Source organism: Hibiscus syriacus, unplaced genomic scaffold (genome assembly GCF_006381635.1).
Source record: "Hibiscus syriacus cultivar Baekdansim isolate YM2019G1 unplaced genomic scaffold, ASM638163v2 tig00110343_pilon, whole genome shotgun sequence".
Classification (NCBI taxonomy): domain Eukaryota; kingdom Viridiplantae; phylum Streptophyta; class Magnoliopsida; order Malvales; family Malvaceae; genus Hibiscus; species Hibiscus syriacus.
This window is the reverse complement of record NW_024062694.1, coordinates 110,715-132,729: the sequence shown is the minus strand read 5'-3', so window position 1 is coordinate 132,729 and position 22,015 is coordinate 110,715. Positions and strand designations below refer to the sequence as shown.

Below are 22,015 nucleotides of genomic sequence, written 5' to 3'. Positions count from 1 at the left end.
ATTTGTGGTCGGTTACGTTTAGGGAATGATTAACACCCCTATAACGCCCAAAATTGGTACCTATCAGTTATAAATTGTCTCTATTAGTGGAAATTTAAGAATTCGGATATAGATTTAATTTATAATCCTGTTATTTCAAATTTAATTGGATAATTATAAGGAAATATATTAAAATAATAATTTTTATAAAATTAAAGTAAACATATATATATATATATTTAGGTTTTTATAAATAAGATATTTATTTATTTGAAAATATCAGAAAAGGACATCTAATTACTTTAAGACAACCCATTTCTTAATATTAAAAAATAAATATTAATAAAAATATAATAATTTTTCTAAAAATAAGTTATAAAATTAAAGTAAATATATATATATATATATATATATATATATATATATTATAAGTAGGATTTTTATTTATTTAAAAATATCAGAAAAGGACATCTAGTTACTTTAAGACAACACTTTTCTTAATATTAAAATAAATAAATAATAAAAAAAATATAATAATTTTTCCTAAAAAAATATAGATATTAATATTAAAAATTTAAAAATATAGGATTAAATAAATAATATCATATTTAAAATAAAATTTAGTTAAAATATTATAGATTAAAACATAAAATATCAAATTTAAAGGTTCTAATTCGAAATATTATTAAACATAAGAATTAACAGTATAATTTAACATTAATTAATTATTCGGGATTATAGCATAAATTAATAAAATTACAGGGCTAAATCCGTTATTTTACCTAAATTATGTATAATTATGTCAGGGACTAAAGATCGAATTAAAAAGTTCAGAATTTGATTTCAGTGACTAAAATGCAAAGATACAAATCTGTAGTGACTGCGGGTATAGTTTACCCACGCATGATATTACGTAGGGGTCCCTTCCTTAAACGACTTCGTTCAAGGAAAGGTATATATACCCTAATATAACCGGCCTTAAGGCTGGTTTTCTCATTTCTTCCTTTCTCATTCTCTCTCTAACTGAGAGATATGAGAACTCTCTCCATTCTCTCCAGGATTCCCTCATCGGAGGGAATCCGTTCGCCGACCGGCAGCCATATACCGCTGCCAACTCCGCCGCCAGCCATCGCCGACGTGGCCAGAAATTACAAAATCCCTCCAAATTAAAGATCCGAGTATTCTAAGACCGATTCCGACCCCCGTTTCCCCTAAACAACCTCATATTTTCTTAGATCTAAAGAAATGCCTTCGGTATTTCGAATCCCTTGGTGGCGCGTGGAGGCGCGTGAAGGCTCCGGTCACTGCGTGGCTTCCTCGGTAAGCCTCTATTTAGTTTTTTGGCTTTTTTGGTTACTGTGTTTTCTTGCTTGCTGTGTTATTGGTCTTTTATTTCGCATGTTTGGTGGCTTTAATAGCCACCACAAACCTTACCTCAGACCGGGTAATAGAGTACCCTTCGGTGAGTCACCGAACCCACAGTGGTGACTCACCCTAGGGCCATAACGTGGACGGCTAGCGTTGGAACTTCTGGAGCCTTAGGTTAGGGGCGTGGCAGTGGCTGGAGCGACGACAACCGGCATAGTCTCTAGGGTATCATAACCCTAGGGTTTCATCTGGAACATCTATGGACCGCTGGATCTCATCAGATCCAACGGTGGATGGTTGATGGCGGCTGGAGAAAGTGTTGAAACCCTAGGAGGGTTGTTTGGACCGGGTCGGGTTGTTTGGACTGGGTTGGGCTTCTGGGTTTTGTAAATGGGCCTGTAATAATAATATATTAATAATAATTTTAATAATAATAATAATAATAATATTAAAATGAATAATAATAAATAAATAACAAATGGATCAAAAAACTAGTGTCTACAATGGGTTTTATGAGATTGAAGCTATACCATAAAAAAATTACGGCGGAGGTGTGGTAGGGTTGGGGAAATATGGGTATTTTTGGTATGTTGTTTATTTTATTTTATTAATTTATTTTTATTTATTTAGATAAAAATAAAAATTAAGAGACGACGTGGTGTGTTTTGATTGGTTCGTGATTTTTTTTAATAGTGTTAATGATTTAGGGTAAACTAAGTAACGGTTTATAGTTGAGGGGTAAATGTCCCCAAGAATACTTTAGAAGTAATTTGATACAAATAGTGTAGTTTAGGGGCAATGGAACACTTAAGTCTTTTTAAAATTATAATGAATTTCTATTTATTTAATTTAATAAAAAATAATAGAAACTTTATATTACAAGCCACTAAAATAGTAATACTTGGCATTCAAATCAATCACATTTAAGAAAAACACATCATCTTTTCTTCGAAGGATGGTATGAAGCAACTTGAAGGCTTTAGAGGGTTTTAAGTTTTAGGAAGCTTCTTTAGATAATTTTCATCGAGTATAAATTCATATCTTAATTTTCTACCTCCAAGCTTTAATTTGATGTATAAATTCATTATATGATTGTTTGATTGGTAAAACTGGTGGGGGAGCTTTCAAATGCTAGAGGGAAAAAGATAGTCAGTGGTGAAAATTAAGAAGATTTTTTTGTGATTTTTAATATGATGTTACATTTTATTAGGGTATTATCGTTATTATTCATACAATATTGAAATTCCCTTAAACAATATCGAAATTGATTGGTTCAAAGGATTTAAGTATACCTGTTAGTATCGATACCATCATCATTTTTAATTTTAGGGGTCAATTTGACTAAACATGTTAGGTTCATAGATTATTTGACCTAAAAGAATGCAAGGGGCAATTTAACTCAAGTTATAAAGTTTATGTAAATAAATCGAATTTAAATGAATAAAGTTATCTTTGTGGTTTTTAAGGTGTTCCTGTTCGTTTAAACTTTTCGTATCGTATTCGAGTTCGTTTATTAACTTTTTAAGGTGTTCGTGTTTGTTCGTAAAACATTCGCGAACATGTTTGTGAATATGTTCGTTTAACGTTCATGAACATATTCGTTTGATTTTTATTTAAAGTTAAGCAACCAACAATCTCTTTTTATCCTTTTATTTGCAAGCTAAAGAAAAAGGATAAAATTACACCACTAGTCCTTAAATTCCTTAAGCTTCACAATATTAATCTCCAAAGTTCACCTAATATTAAATTTAGTCTATAGCTTCACCAATATTTAAAGGCTTAATACCAAAATAAGTGCCCAAACTATACTGTTTTTCTCAAATAGGTGCATGAACTATTTTTTGACTCATCTAGATGCCTAACGTTACAAACATTACCCATTTAGGTACCTGGGCCGTCAACAGCGCTAATTTACACCGTTATTTGATACGTGTCACAATCTGATCTGGTATTTTGAAACTTATTTTTAAAAAAATATTAAAATATTTATTATATTTATAAAAAAAACTCTAATTTCTCTTAAATTATAAAATAATCCCCAACTCCCTAAAATCCTCAAATGCTAACCTTAACCACCCGGTGCTGCCCTTTCAAACCACAACAACCGACATCAACGTAGTCCCTACCATCCTCCTAGTCATACGCCATAGTATTTGCCGCCGATTGGCCGTTGGAATCGCGTGAGATCGTGATTTTCAACCTAGGGTTCACAGAGTATAAAATGTCGATTCGTAGTCGATCGACTGTCGATCGATCATGATTTAATAGGGGTTTTGGTCGTCGGGGGAGGAGAGGCCGGGTGGAGCTTCGTCGACGGCAAAAAGAGACGGTTGACATAAGTTTAGGGGTTGAAATGAAGGTTTTCAAAGTTTTAGATTTATTTCAAAATTTATGTTTTCGTTTTTCTTTAATATAATTATATTTTTAAAATTTTAAATTTACCAGAGTGTGACACGTGTCATTTAATGATGAAATTAATATCTTTTATGGCTCGAGCACCTAAATGAGTAACGTTTGTAACGTTAGACACCTGGATGAGTCAAAAAATAGTTTAGGCACCTATTTGGAAAAAACGGTATAGTTTGAGCACTTATTTTGGTATTAAACCATATTTAAAATGTACAACAATAACAGGAAAATGAGAACCAAGTAAATGAGCTTTTATAAATGAGCTGAGAAACGAGTTTTTTCGTGAACATAAACTAACCAAACACACCTTTAATTGTTTGTATTCTTTTTTTTATTAAATGAACACAATTTTTTTATTCATACCCGTTTATTTAACTTAATAAACGAACGTTATACAAAAAGTTTTTAAACAATTCATCGAATGTTCTATTCATTTACACCCTTATATACCTTTCTATATTTTAAACCTTTAAAAATTAAATGATCAAAGTAATATTATTTGTTTTATCTGTAACAAACTAAAAAGGTTAATTTATTCATGAATATAGTTTTTAACTGGACGTGAATGCATCTGCAACGTGTCTTTCATCTTATTTTTACAACACAAAATAAACCAATTCTAGTAGTTCGTCAAACCATATTAAGAAACTATCAGACATTAATGTCGTCAACAAGGGTGAAATAAAACACTAGTATCTATTACATCGGATGTCCATCTTCATCTGTGATAATCTCCAAGAGTTTAGTAATGAAAACGGAAGAGTGGCACCACCATGAACTTCATGCCGCCAGCCTTACAATGGATGCCGTTACGTTCACCGCAAGCAAAGTAAAAGGGGCTCCACTTGTCGAGCACGAACTCGAAGCCGTCGCCGTCGCCTTGGGTTGCGTTTGCGATCATCTTTGCTCTCTTCAAGTTGCAATTCAAGTAGCTCCATCGGTCGGGGAATAAGTAAACGCTGTGAGGGAACGTGTTGTTGCTCGGTGGATCGTATTTGAACACTGCAAAAAACCAATTTCAAAACATCATTTCATTAATTTCAACAAATATAAATAACTGAGCTTCCCATTTTTAACTGACCTAGAGTGTCATTGAAGTAGAAGGGTGCATTTTGGAATGCCCACTGGGAGTAGTTGAAGCCGAAGTGCCAGTTCTGTGATCCACCAACGATCATCTTTTGGGGTCCTTGAGTTTCATTCAAGGGATGCTTGTTGGTGGAGTTCCATCCCCAGCCCCAGCCCCAGCCCCAGCCGGTGTAGCTTGATTTAGGGGAGCCCCAGTCCTTATTGGCATGGCTCACTCCCAACATGGAAGCAGCTGCCACGAGTAGCATGAGTCGACATGCAAATGTGAAACCCATTTTCACAGTCAATTTTTGAAGATTTAGTATAGGGCTCTACAAGGAAGATTGTTGGTGAAGTTGATGGTTTTTGGCATTGGCTGGTTATGGGGCTTATATAGTGGGGGAAGAAGGTAGAAAAATGGTGGGAATCTGCCAAATTGAGCCTTTTTTTCGTTTTTGGTAGACGAGGAAATTGGAAAGAAGGATGATGCAACGAATGTTTTCATTTCACGACTTCACATTTGTCGGAGTCGTTGACGCTTTTTCAATTGGTCCTCTCCAACTCCACATTAATACAAAATATATTATTTCTATATGATTGGGTCTTTTGCCACTAGAGGTTAATATTACTAAATAAGCCCTTTCTACTTTTTGTTATATTCAAAATAAACTCTTAAACTTAACCTACTTTCTAAGCCATCCGATTTTTATTGTTGATTTTTTTAATAGCATAGAGTGATTATAACGTAATATCTGTTAAAAATCTTTCATAATCATTAACAACATATATATACCTTATAAATGTAACTGCTAAAACCCGAATTTCTAATGATAATTATATTCCTTTTTACCACATATTATTCAATGAGTTCAAACTAATAAACATTTAAACACGTTTTAAATTTATACCTTTATAATTATATACTATAAATCATATGAACCGATCTAATAGCCAATGTACTCCCTTTATTAAGGACTCTTTCATATTGTCCTGCTGGCGTGAGATTGACGTATAGTTGCACCCTCTGACAATTCGCAATCTGTTTCACGTCAACAGACAAACTTGTGGTGGGGAAGAAAACACAGTTCAAGAACCTAAAAAACATAACATTAGTCCTTTATTATTTCATACTAACAAATTGTGTTCATCCATTCTTGGTGGGTTCATCAAGACATCTTCAAACATTCTCCACCAACCCATTTAACCGACGCCAACTCGTTTTTTCGGCTCACCGGCCATAAGATTCATATAATCTCTCACTATACATTTATTATTCCACACAGGGATGGACCTAGACCGGGAGGGTGAAGACGATTATCCACCCTAAAAATTATAATTTTCTATATATTTTAAATATTTTTTCTATTTTCTATAAATTTGTTTTCACCACTAAAATTTTATAAACTTATTTCTTCTTAAAATTTTATAAGTTTGCCCCTAACATAAAACTTTAGGTTCATCCCTGGTTCCATATGCATATACCATAAAAATAAAAGTAGCTGCTATCCGATCTGTTTATCCAGTGATCCGATCCAAATTTATGGATATCCGGTCCGATTTTTTATTTCGGATATCCGAAATTTTTTGGATAATCGAATCAGATACGGATCAAAAAAATCTCAAATTCGGATAATCCAATATCCTAAAAAATAGATGGACCTTTAGCCCTAGCCCAGTATCCCAATCTTTATGGGTTCAACATTGATATGGATATTGGATAGAGCAATAGACCTAATGTTTGTTTTTTCTGGTACATCCTTCACCTTTTTTTTAAGTATATATTTTTTACTCCTTAAATATCAATTTAGATCTAATGTAATTTATGTCTTTTATTTACAAAACCTACTGTAATTTTCTTCACATGATTCACATTTACAGCTATTTTCAGTTGAAGGCAACGGGAAAGACGTAAACATTTATTGCTAACCATAGAAATTAATTTCCACCCTGTAAAAGTTCCATGGCTGCTGCCTGCCTCACACGCTGCGTAAGTCGTCTTCTGCGATAGAGGCCTACCAAACGCTGGATGAGTACCAAAATAATGGCGGAGAAATCAAACACTCTTCCGATTCCAGCACCACCTGCAAAACATTAAAGAAAATATTACTAATGTATCTGATTGTGTCTGCTGACTAGCATACATCTCCTAATTGTGACCCCTATGGATATATATTACAATGACCATCCAATCAACTCCTATGAATGATGGGTATTTCTCGGGAAAAAGACTACCTGTCGGAAGGAAATCAAACGGTGTAGCTCTGTAGATGATACTTAAACACCATCTGCAAACACGACAGATAGTATAGCTTTAAAAGTTACTTCTAAAAAAAATAAAATTCTGATAAAATTGAATCAGCTTAACTGCAAAAAGGCGATTCTCAGCAATACATGCAGTGTTAAGATCAGGATCCTCAACCCCAGGAACAGTCTCTTCATGAAGAATGGTAACTGACGCACTTTCTGCTAAGAAGAGAAGGAAGGAAATGTTCTTGGCCTGCTCGCAGTAGAACAAAAGATTTATATATTACAGTTGTAATCTAAGATTAATAAACAATAACCAAGAAGGATGATGACTGTTCGGACAAATTAAAAACAATGACACTCTTCACTAATTCACTTCCAAGGCAATGCCAGAGCCATAATGTTAGAGTCATGCATGTGAAAGGGAAGAGGGAAAACTCCATATCACAACCACAAATCACTTGGATATATGTTTACTGAAGTCTAGAGAAGAGTAAATTTTAGCAGAAAATACCTGAATAAATCGAAGGTTATACCTCTGTACATTTTTAAGCACCAGAGTAACTTCCTGGTCCTGTGGTTGTTGCAAAGATGCCTCTGGCATTAAATTAATAATCTTGCAAGCACACATGGGGCACTTGCATGGCTTCGGTCCTGAGGAATAGTTCCAGAATTGCAAAATACAACTGCCTGTCGACACCAGAAAAGAGAAGCAAAAAAAGATCCAGTTCAATGAAAGCTCATTCAAGACAAAATATGTAAGTCTGTTCCCCGTTGGAGAGTATCTACAGACTATATAATTCACTGAAACTTAATCCTTTCCTCCAAAAGCAAGTTCGAATTTTATGAACTCGAGCTTTGGCAATCAGAGAAACTGACTGCACAACTCGGATACAGAACTCCTATAGCAAAAGTATAGATAAAAGAACAAGCATCTGGGGGCAAAATGGCAGTAATGTAATGCACGGTAACTCATAAATTTAATTACAAACAGGACAAACGCCAAGCCCCACAACGCCTCCCCTTCCTCCTATAATGAGGGAAAAAGGCTTAAGGCTTAAGGCTCTCGACAACCTTCCTTGTACTAATATTTTAACATTTTTCCAGTCAGGGATCCACAACTAGAGGTAAGTTTCTAATATCCTAAGTGACCAGCAAATAAAGGGAATACAATTATATTATATAAGAAACAAATTCTCTGGATTAAAATGCTTGTAGATTGTATCATGTATAAGAAAAAAATATAAAGCCAGAAATCCCATAAAAAGCCTGCCCTTTCTTTATCATTCTTTACAAAGAGAAACAAAATAAAGCATAAAACATGTTTCCTTGTAGAACAGATTCTTTTCTTCAAGCAATGTACCACCTCATTTACCAGAATAAAAAACACTTGATTTACATTTTAAAACAGAGTAGATTATTTGAGAATGGTTTCATGATACATTCTTCTGTTAAATCTATTTAATTATTTGGGATTGTGCAACGTATATATTCATTGTTCGCAAGTTTTACCAAAAGGTGAAAAATTTTATGTGATAATATTTCAGAAACTGTGAAATCTTTATCTGATACTTGATGAAAAATCGAATTAAAAGTGTCAAAGTTATTAAACACTATGCTCCTAAAATAAGGTTAACTTTGTTGCAATTATATGAATCTTGTGGTAATGATGCTAAAGCAAAAAGTAAAGTTGAAAGTGTAGCTAGTGCCTTGAATTCTTACTTGGAATGGTTATTTGGTATTATATTGTGTTTGCTTTCAACATGGTGAGTAAGAAATTGCAATTTAAATCAATGTTCATTAATCCTACTATAAAGGAGTTGGAAGTTGTAATGTCATATTTTGAAAACTATATAAATAAAGGGTTCAAAACTAGTATAAAATTGCCAAAAGTCTTGCATTGGAAGTTTAGCCAATTTTTTTTGACTGAGCATCGTATTTTTAGAAAAAGACAATTTGATGAGAATGATCATGACGAAGAAATGTAATCAGTAGATGATTCATTTAGAGTTAATTATTTTTTGTTGTTGTTGATACGGAAATTGCTTCTTTGAAAGATAGACTTAGCGTTTAAAGATTTTTGAAAATTGTTTTGGATTTTTAATTGATTCTATAAGGTTAAAGTCATTGAATAATAATAAATTAAGAGAATGTTGTAATAATTTTAAGATTATTTTTCTCATAATAATTTGTCAGATGTTGATGCAGTGACTTTTTTTTCTTCTGAAATGAAAGTGTTGCACTTGACTTTGCCAAATGTGTTCATATCGGTGCTTAAAATTCTTGAGTTTGCCAAATGTCAGTGACGGTAGCATTCACAGAAAGAAAATTTTCAAAGCTGAAATTATTAAAAAATTTCTTGAGGTCTACAATATCACAAGAAAGATTGAATGTGCTAGCTATGTTATATATTGAGAAAAATATGTTGAAAAAATTGATATTGAAAAAATTCTCGAAGGCGATGTTTTTTTTGTAAGTATTTATATGCTTAAATATGTTTTGACATTTTTAAAAGGCTTAAATGCCCCATTGGCCCCTGAACTATATCATTTATACCGAGTTGCCCCCAAAGTATTTTTTGGACGTTTTTCCCCATCAACTATAAATCATTACTCCATTTATCCCAAATCGTTAACACAGTTAAAAAAATTTCACATACCAATCAAAACATGCCATGTCATCTCTTGTTTTTTTTATTTTTTTATCTAAATAAATAAAAATCAATTAATAAAATAAAGTAAACAACATACCAAAAATACCCCTTATTCCTGAACCCTAACCCCACCATGCCTCCACCTTCTTTTCCTCATCTCCACCGTCACAGCCTCCTTTGATTTATGTACAATGGCTTCAATGTATTTTCATAAAAATTACAACACTTGTGTGTGGGCAAGAAGAGATTGAACATCTCTTAAGAGATTTTAGCCATTACAGTCTATCCACCAGAATACTTCCTTCGCTCGGTGCTAGAAGCAACCACCGTGTCAAGCTCAGGAGATTCATTGTTTCACCTTACGATTGTCGTTACAGGTCGATATAAACAAAATGGTTCATTTCTTTTTCTCTTTTTGATTTTACAACTCTAAGTTGTTCTTCCATCATTGTTTCTGCAATTTTTGAATGTTTTAAATTCAAAGAAATGTTACCATAAAGGAGCAAAGACGGGATCCGAGTTCGTGAGGAAAAAATGATTTTGGGCTTGGGCTTAATAGTACCCAGATGGGAAATCCTCAAAGAATTGTTGTGAATGGTGGCTTTCCTGAAGAGATGGAAATCGTTGAGTTCATATTAAGCTGAGATTAGTAGTTCCCAGTGGTGGTTTCTATGAGGAACAATGATTTAAGGGATGAAGAGAAAGAGAAGAATAAGAAAATGAAAGGGTCAAAGAGTAAACATTCAGAGACGAAAACAAAGATGAATAAGGAAACATTGTGTTAGAGTTTGACTCGAATTCAAAGTGGCACAAATTAATTAATATATAAAAATTGGGAAGGTAGGAAACCCAATTTGATTAAAAGTAGAAAACTTTATTAAATTAGATTTCTACCTTATTTAGTTTTCTTTTGTAATCAAGTATCTATCCCTATAAATAGAAACTAAGGGTCAGGGTTAGATATCAAGTTTTTTTCTTTCACCAAAAACCTCTTTTATTTTCTTCCTTCATATTAGTGAAATTCTTTCCTCTGCTCGTGGTTTTTCCCTTTTGGGTTTTCCACGTAAATCTTGGTGTTCTTTGTTTTTCTTTTTTGATCATGTTTATTTGTTTACCGATAATCATCGTTCCGATATTATAACAAATTGGTATCAGAGTTTTAGATTCAAGATTATGGCAACAATGAAGTATGATATTCCACTGTTGGATTGAAACACTAGGTTCTCGCTATGGCAGGTGAAGATTTGAGATGTTCTTGTAGAGTTAGGTCTCAACTATGCAATAGAAGGATTTGATGAGAAGCCGATAACACAATGGACGAATGAGAAAAAGCGTAAGGATTGTGAAGTTATTTCCCAGGTTCGTTTGCACTTATCAAATCAAATTTTACAGGATGTGTTGAAATAAAAAAAACAAATGCATCTTTATGGGCGAAATTGGAGCAACTTTGCATGCAAAAATCATTGACCAGCAAGTTGCATCTAAAGCAAAAAATAATAAAAAAAGCTAAGTGATGGAATGGAGATGTTCTTCTCATCTGCCGTGGTTTTTCCCTTTTGGGTTTTCCACGTAAATCCTGGGGTTCTTTGTTTTTCCTTTTTCGATCATGTTTATTTTTTTGCTGATAATCTTCGTTTCAATATTATAGCACATTGCTTTGGGTTTTCTTATTCAAGTCAAATCAATAAGAAGAAAATAAGATATAATTACTAAACTCCATGGTTTTAAATCAACAAACTTGCTGAAGATTCAGAGAAGCAAGGAGAAGAAGAGGATGAATGAACAAAGAGACAAAAATCAATAAAAAAGCTAAGTTATGGAATGGTGGTGGTGGGACAGATTTTATCGGTTACAGGCTACGGGGATAAAAACGAAGATGATAAGGAAGAAGGAGAAGAACAAGATGAAGATAATGAAGATGAAGAATAATAACATAGGACTAAGCTTGATTATGGGTTTTATGAGATTGAAGCTATACCAAAACCAAAAAAAAAAATTACAGTGGAGGTGTAATGGGGTTGGGGAAATAGGGGTATTTTTTGGTATGTTGTTTATTTTATTTTATTAGTTGATTTTTATTTATTTAGATAAAGAAAATAAAAATTAAGAGATGATGTGGCGTGTTTTGATTGGTCCGTGAATTTTTTTAATAGTGTTAACGATTTGGGGTAAACTAGGTAACGATTTACAATTAAGGGGCAAAACGTCCCAAAAATACTTTAGGGGACAAATTAGTACAAACGGTGTAGTACAGGGGGAAATGGGACATTTAAGTTGTTGAAAACATTTTGATGTTTCGATATAACAAATTAAGTGTTATTTGATTTTAAGATTTTATAATAATTTTTAAAGTATATTTGATTAAATTATTCGAATATCAAAATATTACTCCAAGTTTTTCAAATGTCAATTTCAATCCTTACTTAAGTGTAAAATTGTGTTTTTATCTTAAAATATTTTTGAAACAATTTTACAAAGTATTTCAAGCCTTAATCGAGCCAAAAATAAATATTAAATAGGGAGATAACGATAACTCATAGGGTGTACACATACCCCTATGCCAAATTTTGGCTCCGAGAAAAACATATTGCCCAATGAGTACCAATACACCACATATGGTACCGATACCCATATGCAAGTTTTGGCTCCGAGAAAAACAAAATGCCCTATGGGTACCGATACCCCCTTATGGGTACCGATACCCCTGGTCATTTAACGGTTGAAATATTTGAATTTTACACTGCAGGTACCGATACCCATTAAAGAGGTACCGATACCCCACGCTCCCAGCAGCCTTTTTCAAGAGAGTTTTCACACTACAACGGCTCTAACAACATCCAAATGATTCACAACGGTTAGAATCAATCCAATGTGTATTTAAACAAGTTCTGAAGCCATTGAGAAACAAGAGAGAAAGCACATATTGTGCTCATTTGTAATCATATTTGAGTGTTCTTTTCTTGTTCTAGAATTGTGCAAACACATTGCCTTGTGAGGTTTTTCTGAAAGTTTGCAAATTTTGTATTGTTCTCTTTGGGAGAGAGTGTTCTCAAGAATTTGAGGTATAATTCTTGAAGGATTAGTAAGGTTACTCTTTGTCCTCAAAAGAAAGACAATTTAGTGAATTTGTGGAAAATCCTTAGTGTGGATAGCTAAGGTAGTGGACGTAGACTTTGGTTGAGAAAGTAGAACCACTCTAAATCGTTGTGCAATTATTTTCTATTTTCTGCAAAAGCTTCCACCAAAATTTTTATTGCCAATTCACCCCCCTCTTTGCTATTTCGTTAATCGATTAACTCAACATAAGTCTTTTTAAAATTGTAATGACTTACTATTTGTTTAATTTAATAATTACAAGCCAGAAAATAATTAATATTAGCCCTGCCTCCACCTTAGAGTTTAAACCACTAAAATAGTAATCCTTAGCATTCAAATCAATCACATTGATAAAAAAAATAAGAATCATTATTTACACTCCATGAACTTTAAGAAAAACACATCATCTTTTCTTCAAAGGATAGTGTGAAGCTACTTGAAGGCTTTAGAGGTTTTAAGTTTTAGGAAGCTTCTTTAGATAATTTTTATTGTGTTTACATGTTCTAAATCCATATCTTAATTTTCTTCCTCCAAGCTTTAATTTGATGTATAAATTTATTATATGATTGTTTGATTGGTAAAAATGATGGGAGAGGTTTCAAATGCAAGAGAGAAAAAGATAGTAGTTGGTGAAAATTAAGTAAGAATATTTTTTTTGTGATTTTTAATATGATAGTACATTTTATTGGGTATTATCGATATTGTTCATATAATATTGAAACTCCCTTAAACAATATCGAAATTGAATAGTTCAAAAGATTTTAGTATACCTTTTAGTATTGATACCATCAACATTTTTAATTTTAGGGGTTAATTTGACTAAAAAAACTTTATAGGTCAATTTGACTAAACATGTTAGATTCATAAATTATTTGACCTAAAAAAAATTTAAGGGGCAATTTAACTCAACTTACAAAGTTTATGTAAATAAATCGAATTTGAACGAATAAAGTTATCTTTGTGTTTTTTTAAAGTGTTCCTAGTCGTTTAAATTTTTGGTATCGTATTCGAGTTCGTTTATTTATTTTTTAAGGTGTTCGTGTTTGTTCGTATAACATTCGCGAACATGTTCGTGAATATGTTCGTATCATGAACATATTTGTTTGATTTTTTGTTTAATGTTAAACAACCAACACTCTCTTTTTATCCTTTTATTTTCAAGCCAAAGAAAAATGATGAAATTATGCCACTAGTCCTTATATTTCTTAATCTTTACAATTTGAACTCCAAAGTTCACCTTATATTAAATTTAGTATATAACTTCACCAATATTTAAAGGCTTAATACCAAAATAAGTGCCCAAACTATACCGCTTTTCCCAAATAGGAGCCTAAACTATTTTTTGACTCATCCAGACGCCTAACGTTACAAACGTTGCCCATTTAGGTGACTGGGCCGTTAGCGACATTAATTTACACTGTTATGTGACACGTGTCACAATCTGATATTTTGATTTTTTTTAATATTAAAAATACTATTATATTTATAAAAAAACTCTAATTTATCTTAAATTATAAAATAACCCCTAAATCCCTAAAATCCCCAAATACTAACCTTAATCACTCGTCGCCGCCCTTTTCGGCCACAAGAACCAACGTCAACGTATCCCCTACCATCCTCCTAGTTATACGCCACTGTATTTGTCGTCGATTGGCCGTTGGAATCACGTGGGATCGTGATTTTCAACCTAGGATTCACATAGTATAAAATGTTGATTCGTAGTCGATTGACCGTCGATCGGTCACGATTTCATAGGGAATGTTGAAGATTTGGTATAGGGCTCTACTAGGAAGATTGTTTGTGAAGTTGATGGTTTTTGGCATTGGCTAGCTACGGGACTTATATAGTGGGGGAAGAAGGTAGAAAAATGGTGGGAATCTGCCAAATTGAGCCTTTTTTTCATTTTTGGTAGACGAGGAAATTGGAAAGAAGGATGATGCAACGAATGTTTTCATTTCACGACTTCACATTTTGTCAAAATCGTTGACACTTTTTCAATTGGTCATCTCCAACTCCACATTAGTATAAAACACGTTTTAAATTTATACCTTTATAATTATATACTACAAATCATATGTGTTGTGTTTTCTTGTTTGTCTTTCTTTCTCAATTCATAACTATACAAGGCAGCAGTTACTTCACTGAGAGACACATCAACCTTCCTATGAAGTATAGTAGTTTCAAGATACTCAAACTCATCAGGAAGTGATCCCATCAACATCAGAGCCAGATCTTCGTCTTCAAAAGTCACGTCCATATTCATCAGATCATTCACCAGCTGATTAAAGCTAGTGATGTGATCATTCATAGTGGTACCTGGTATATAGTTGAAGCGGAACAATCTCTTTTTCATGTAGAGTTTGTTCTGACCGCTTTTCTTCAAAAATTTCTCCTCCAGTGCCTTCCATAATTTACTTGCAGAAGTTTCCTTAGAAAATGCATACTTCTGCTCTCTAGAAAGACACGATCGAATAGTACCACATGCCATTCTATTGATCCTCTTCCATTCTTTCTCCTCAATATCATCTGGTTTCTTTCCTTCAATAGCAATGTCCAGACCCTGCTGAAATAGGGCATCTAGAACCTCGCTTTGCCACATGCCGAAATGACCGGTGCCATCAAAAATCTCAACTGCAAATCTAACATTTGTCACAGTATTTCTTGCCAAAATTGAAGATGAAGAAGCGTCTGCCATTTCTGCTACAAATTCTATTTAATAGCTGCCAATGCGAAATGTCAATTATCCCAAGGAAATTTTTCTGATGTGGAAGATCAGCCTAAGCCGCAACCACAGAGCATACTAAAATAAACCAAGAGCTCTGATACCAATTGTTGTGAAATTTGGGTTAATTTTCACCAATAACAATTCACCTTGAAAACTATTATCTAGGTGACTAGTGTGAAAACGATTGTACTAAAAATCACCCCAAGGTAGATTCCCAGGAAAGAGGAGGGGTCACAATGGTCTCTCTTAAAACCCACTTTCCTTAGACAGAACTACCAAGACAAGTAATTTTAATAGGACAATAATTAACAACAACTATATCCCACAAATATAAGCCTTCTTCTATTTTAAAGGCTATTTGTATTCTTTCTCTCTTTGTAATATTTCCTCTATTAGTGAAATATTTTGGTGTTCTCTTTTATGTCTATTTAATAGCTGTTGTCGGGTATAGTTGTTGTTAATTATTGTCCTATTAAAATTACTTGTCTTGGTAGTTCTGTCTAAGGAAAGTGGGTTTTAAGAGAGACCATTGTGACCCCTCCTCTTTCCTGGGAATCTACCTTGGGGTGATTTTTAGTACAATCGTTTTCACACTAGTCACCTAGATAATAGTTTTCAAGGTGAATTGTTATTGGTGGAAATTAACCCAAATTTCACAACAATATGAACCGATCTAATAGCCAATGTACTCCCTTTATTAAGGATTCTTTCATATTTGTCCTGCTGGCGTGAGATTGACGTATAGTTGCACCCTTTGACAATTCGCAATCTGTTTCACGACAACAGACAAACTTGTGGTGGGGAAGAAAACACAGTTCAAGAACCTAAAAAACCATAAACTCTTTTATTATTTCATACTAAAAATTGTGTTCATCCATTCTTGGTGGGTTCATCAAGACATCTTCAAACATTCTCCACCAACCCAATTATTCCATACAGGGATGGACTTAGACCAGGGAGGGTGAAGACGATTATTCACCCTAAAAATTATAATTTTCTATACATTTTAAATACATATATTTTTTATTTTCTATAAATTTGTTTTCACCACTAAAATTTTATAAATTTATTTCTTCTTAAAATTTTATAAATTCGCCCCCTAACAATGATTTGAAGGATGAAGAGGAAGAGAATAATAAGAAAAAAAAGGGTCAGAGTACACAATCGGAGACGAAAACAAAGAAGAATAATGAAACATTGCTTTAGGTTATCTTATTCAAGTCAAATCAATAAGAAGAAAATAAGATATAGTTACTAAACTCATATGTTGCACTGAGATGGATAAGGGGACGGATAATGGGACGGGACATAAAACAACAATTTTTAAAATTACAGGAAACAGGAAGAGCAGGGTACAATATGTAAAATAATTTTAAAATTATAAATAGATATAAAAAAATTATAAATAAAGTCAAATATCAAGACTCAAACCATAATATTAAATTTATAACAATAAAATCCATAAACAAATCACAATATTTAAAATGTCAAATCTCAAGATTCAACCCATAATATTAACTATAGAATAATAAAATCCATAATCAAACCATAATATTAAAGTGTCAAATCTTAAGACTGAAACCATAATATTAAGTCTAGAAAAATATTAAACAACATAAATCAAACATTGTTAACATCTTCCGAGATTAACCTGCTCTCTAAATCTTTGATTAGGGTGTGATTGGGCACCCAAAAACATTTTGTCATTTTAAATAAAAAATAATTTTAATTAAAAAAAAATTGTTAATTAACCATAGTATTTGGTTCTTTAATAACCCAAATGGGAAACAGGGGGAAATGAACAATTAAAATTCTCTTGGTTCATCTTCGATTACTGAATCTTAATCCCACTTAGCGAGCTCTTGAGTTTTGACTCAGGAGGCTTCCACTCTTCTTTCTCCACCTTTTCCTTCCCTTTATTATTAGAGCTCTCAGACAAAACAAATATGGACTCGTCCAATTCTGCATCTTCAACTAAGTTTCTCAGCATCGCACATGGAAAACCAGATGAAAACAACAAAAAGGGAAATAGAGACGATTGTACCTGAGTATTGGAAAGGGGATTTGGAAATTTTGAACAAAGCTGCAAATATCGTCCCCGAACGTCCCCAGCGAGCACCAAATTGTCCCCGTATCATTAGATCGTACCCTGCCATCGTGGCACGTCCCCGGTACGTTCCTCGATCGTCCCCGTGCCAGAGACATTTCAGGTACTTGAGACGCCCTTCCTCTACCGTCTCTGTGCAACATAGCTAAACTCCATGATTTTAAATCAACAAACTTGTTGAAGATTCGGAGAAGCAAGGAGAAGAAGAGGATGAATGAACAAAGAGACAAAAAAAAAGCTAAGTGATGGAATGGTGGTGGTGGGATAGATTCTATCAGTTACAGGCTACAGGGAGAAAAACGATGATGAGCAGGAAGAAGGAGAAGAACAAGAGGAAGATAATGAAGATTGAGAAGAACATAGGACTAAGCTTGATGATGGGTTTTATGAGATTGAAGCTATACCATAACAAAAAAAAAATTACGGTGGAGGTGTGGTAGGGTTATGGAAATAGGGGTATTTTTGGCATGTTTTTTTATTTTATTAATTAATTTTTATTTATTTAGATAAAAATAAAAATTAAGAGATGATGTGGCGTGTTTTGATTAGTTTGTGAATTTTTTTCAACAGTGTTAATGATTTAGGGTAAACTAAGTAACAGTTTATAGTTGAGGGGGCAAAACGTCCCCAAAAATACTTTAGAAGTAATTTGATACAAATAGTGTAGTTTAGAGGCAATGGAACACTTAAGTCTTTTTAAAATTATAATGAATTACTATTTATTTAATTTAATAAAAAAATAATCGAAACTTTATATTACAAGCCAAAAAATAATCAAGATTGGCCCTGCCTCCACCTTAGAGTTCAAACCACTAAAATAGTAATACTTGGCATTCAAATCAATCACATTGATAAAAAAAAGAATAATTATTTACCCCCATTAACTTTAAGAAAAACACAATCTTTTCTTCGAAGGATGGTGTGAAGCAACTTGAAGGCTTTAGAGGGTTTTAAGTTTTAGGAAGCTTCTTTAGATAATTTTCATCGGGTATAAATTCATATCTTAATTTTCTACCTCCAAGCTTTAATTTGATGTATAAATTCATTATATGATTGTTTGATTGGTAAAACTGGTGGGGGAGCTTTCAAATGCTAGAGGGAAAAAGATAGTCGGTGGAGAAAATTAAGAAGATTTTTTTTGTGATTTTTAAGATGATGTTACATTTTATTGGGGTATTATCGATATTGTTCATACAATATTGAAATTCCCTTAAACAATATCGAAATTGAATGGTTCAAAGGATTTAAGTATACCTTTTAGTATTGATACCATAAACATTTTTAATTTTAGGGGTTAATTTGACTAAACATGTTAGGTTCATAGATTATTTGACCTAAAAGAATGTAAAGGGCAATTTAACTCAAGTTACAAAGTTTATTTAAATAAATCGAATTTAAATGAATAAAATGGCTGTCCCTTTTTCCCATATGTATGGGGTAAGGGGAGGTAAGATAGTAGGCTACCCCCAATACCAGGTTGAGAGCAACTTCCGTAAGAGACCTCCGAATTATGAAATGCCCTCCGTGGGACTCGATCCCACGACCTCAAGGTTAAATGAATAAAGTTATCTTTATATTTTTTTAAGCTGTTCACGTTCGTTTAAATTTTCGCTATCGTATTCGAGTTTGTTTATTTACTTTTTAAGGTGTTTGTGTTTGTTCGTATAACATTCGCAAACATGTTCGTGAATATGTTCGTTTAACGTTCGTGAATATATTCGTTTGATTTTTGTTTAATGTTAAGCAACCAACACTCTCTTTTTATCCTTTTATTTGCAAGCTAAAGAAAAAGGATAAAATTACACCACTAGTCCTTAAATTCTTTAAGCTTCACAATTTGAACTCCAAAGTTCACCTCATATAAAATTTAGTCTATAGCTTCACCAATATTTAAAGGCTTAATACCAAAATAAGTGCCCAAACTATACTGCTTTTCTCAAATAGGTGCCTAAACTATTTTTTGACTAATCCAGGTACCTAACGTTATAAAAGTTACCCATTTAGGTGCCCGGGCCGTCAACAACGTTAATTTACACCGTTATTTGATACGTGTCACAATCTGGTATTTTGAAACTTATTTTTTTTAAAAAAAATATTAAAATATTTATTATATTTATAAAAACCCTAATTTCTCTTAAATTATAAAATAACCCCCAAATCCCTAAAATCCCCAAATGCTAACCTTAACCACCCACCACTGCCCTTTCCGGCCACAACAACCGACGTCAACGTAGCCCATACCATCCTCCTAGTCATACGTGTCACAATATGGTATTTTGAAACTTATTTTTTTAAAAAAAATATTAAAATATTTATTCTATTTATAAAAACCCTAATTTCTCTTAAATTATAAAATAACCCCCAAATCCCTAAAATCCCCAAATGCTAACCTTAACCACCCACCACTGCCCTTTCCGGCCACAACAACCGATGTCAACATAGCCCATACCATCCTCCTATTCATACGCCATAGTATTTGTCGCCGATTGGCTGTTGGAATCGCGTGGGATCGTGATTTTTAACCTAGGGTTCACAGAGTATAAAATGTCGATTTGTAGTCGATCGACTGTCGATTGGTCATGATTTAATAGGGGTTTTGGTCGTCGGGGGAGGGGAGGTCGGGTGGAGCTTCGTCGACGGCAAAAGGTGACGGTTGACATAAGTTTAGGGGTTGAAATGAAGGTTTTCAAAGTTTTGGATTTATTTCAAAATTTATATTTTCGTTTTTCTTTAATATAATTATATTTTTTTAAATTTTAAATTTACCGTGACACGTGTCATTTAATGATGAAATTAATACCGTTTATGGCCCGAGCACCTAAATGAGTAACGTTTGTAACGTTAGGCACCTGGATGAGTAAAAAAATAGTTTAGGCACCTATTTGGGAAAAACGACATAGTTTGGGCACTTATTTTGGTATTAAACCATATTTAAAATGTACAAAAATAATAGGAAAATGAGAACCAAGTAAATGAGCTTTTATAAATGAGCTAAAAAACGAGTTTTTTCGTGAACATAAACTAACCGAACACACCTTTGTTCGTATTCTTTCTTTTATTAAATGAACATAATTTTTTTATTCTACCTGTTTATTTAACTTAATAAACGAACGTTATACAAATGGTTTTTAAACAATTCATCGAATGTTCTATTCATTTACACCCTTATATACCATTTTTATATTTTAAACCTTTAAAAATTAAATGATCAAGTAATATTATTTGTTTTATCTGGAACAAACTAAAAAGGTTAATTTATTCATGAATATAGTTTTTAACTGAACGTGAATGCATCTGCAACGTGTCTTTCATCTTATTTTTACAACACAAAATAAACCAATTCTAGTAGTTCGTCAAACCATATTAAGGAGCAATACACATTATGTCGTCAACAAGAGTGAAATAAAACACTAGTATCTATTACATCGGATGTCCATCTTCATCTGTGATAATCTCGAAGAGTTTAGTAATGAAAACGGAAGAGTGGCACCACCATGAACTTCATGCCGCCAGCCTTACAATGGATGCCGTTACGTTCACCGCAAGCAAAGTAAAAGGGGCTCCACTTGTCGAGCACGAACTCGAAGCCGTCGCCGTCTCCTTGGGTTGCGTTCGCGATCATCTTTGCTCTCTTCAAGTTGCAATTCAAGTAGCTCCATCGGTCGGGGAATAAGTAAACGCTGTGAGGGAACGTGTTGTTGCTCGGTGGATCGTATTTGAACACTGCAAAAAACCAATTTCAAAACATCATTTCATTAATTTCAACAAATATAAATAACTGAGTTTCCCATTTTTAACTGACCTAGAGTGTCATTGAAGTAGAAGGGTGCATTTTGGAATGCCCAGTGGGAGTAGTTGAAGCCGAAGTGCCAGTTCTGTGATCCACCAACGATTATCTTTTGGGGTCCTTGAGTTTCATTCAAGGGATGCTTGTTGGTGGAGTTCCATCCCCAGCCCCAGCCGGTGTAGCTTGATTTAGGGGAGCCCCAGTCCTTATTGGCATGGCTCACTCCCAACATGGAAGCAGCTGCCACAAGTAGCATGAGTCGACATGCAAATGTGAAACCCATATTCACAGTCAATTTTTGAAGATTTAGTATAGGGCTCTACAAGGAAGATTGTTGGTGAAGTTGATGGTTTTTGGCATTGCTGGTTATGGGCTTATATAGTGGGGGGATAGTGGAGTCGTTGACGCTTTTTCAATTGGTCCTCTCCAACTTCTCATTAATACAAAATATATTATTTCTATATGATTGGGTCTTTTGCCACTAGAGGTTAATATTACTAAATAAGCCCTTCTCTACTTTTGTTATATTCAAAATAAACTCTTAAAATTAACCTACTTTCTAAGACATCCGGTTTTTATTGT

At 33.4% G+C, this 22,015-nt stretch overlaps 2 protein-coding genes and 1 pseudogene across 2 annotated transcripts; all 3 read right to left on the bottom strand.

Moving 5' to 3' along the window:
- Positions 1-4,483: 4,483 nt before the first annotated feature.
- Positions 4,484-5,156, bottom strand: LOC120120644. Its single transcript, XM_039140226.1, has 2 exons — positions 4,838-5,156; positions 4,484-4,758 (listed from the first exon to the last, which is right to left on the bottom strand). Exons 1-2 carry the CDS (start codon positions 5,115-5,117, stop codon positions 4,499-4,501), a joined length of 540 nt encoding a protein of 179 aa, XP_038996157.1. The 5' UTR covers positions 5,118-5,156; the 3' UTR covers positions 4,484-4,498.
- A 1,524-nt stretch (positions 5,157-6,680) lies between these two features.
- Positions 6,681-17,529, bottom strand: LOC120120651 (annotated as a pseudogene).
- A 3,553-nt stretch (positions 17,530-21,082) lies between these two features.
- On the bottom strand, positions 21,083-21,741 carry LOC120120646. The gene is made up of 2 exons (XM_039140227.1): positions 21,449-21,741; positions 21,083-21,369 (listed from the first exon to the last, which is right to left on the bottom strand). Exons 1-2 carry the CDS (start codon positions 21,714-21,716, stop codon positions 21,110-21,112), a joined length of 528 nt encoding a protein of 175 aa, XP_038996158.1. The 5' UTR covers positions 21,717-21,741; the 3' UTR covers positions 21,083-21,109.
- Positions 21,742-22,015: the final 274 nt, after the last annotated feature.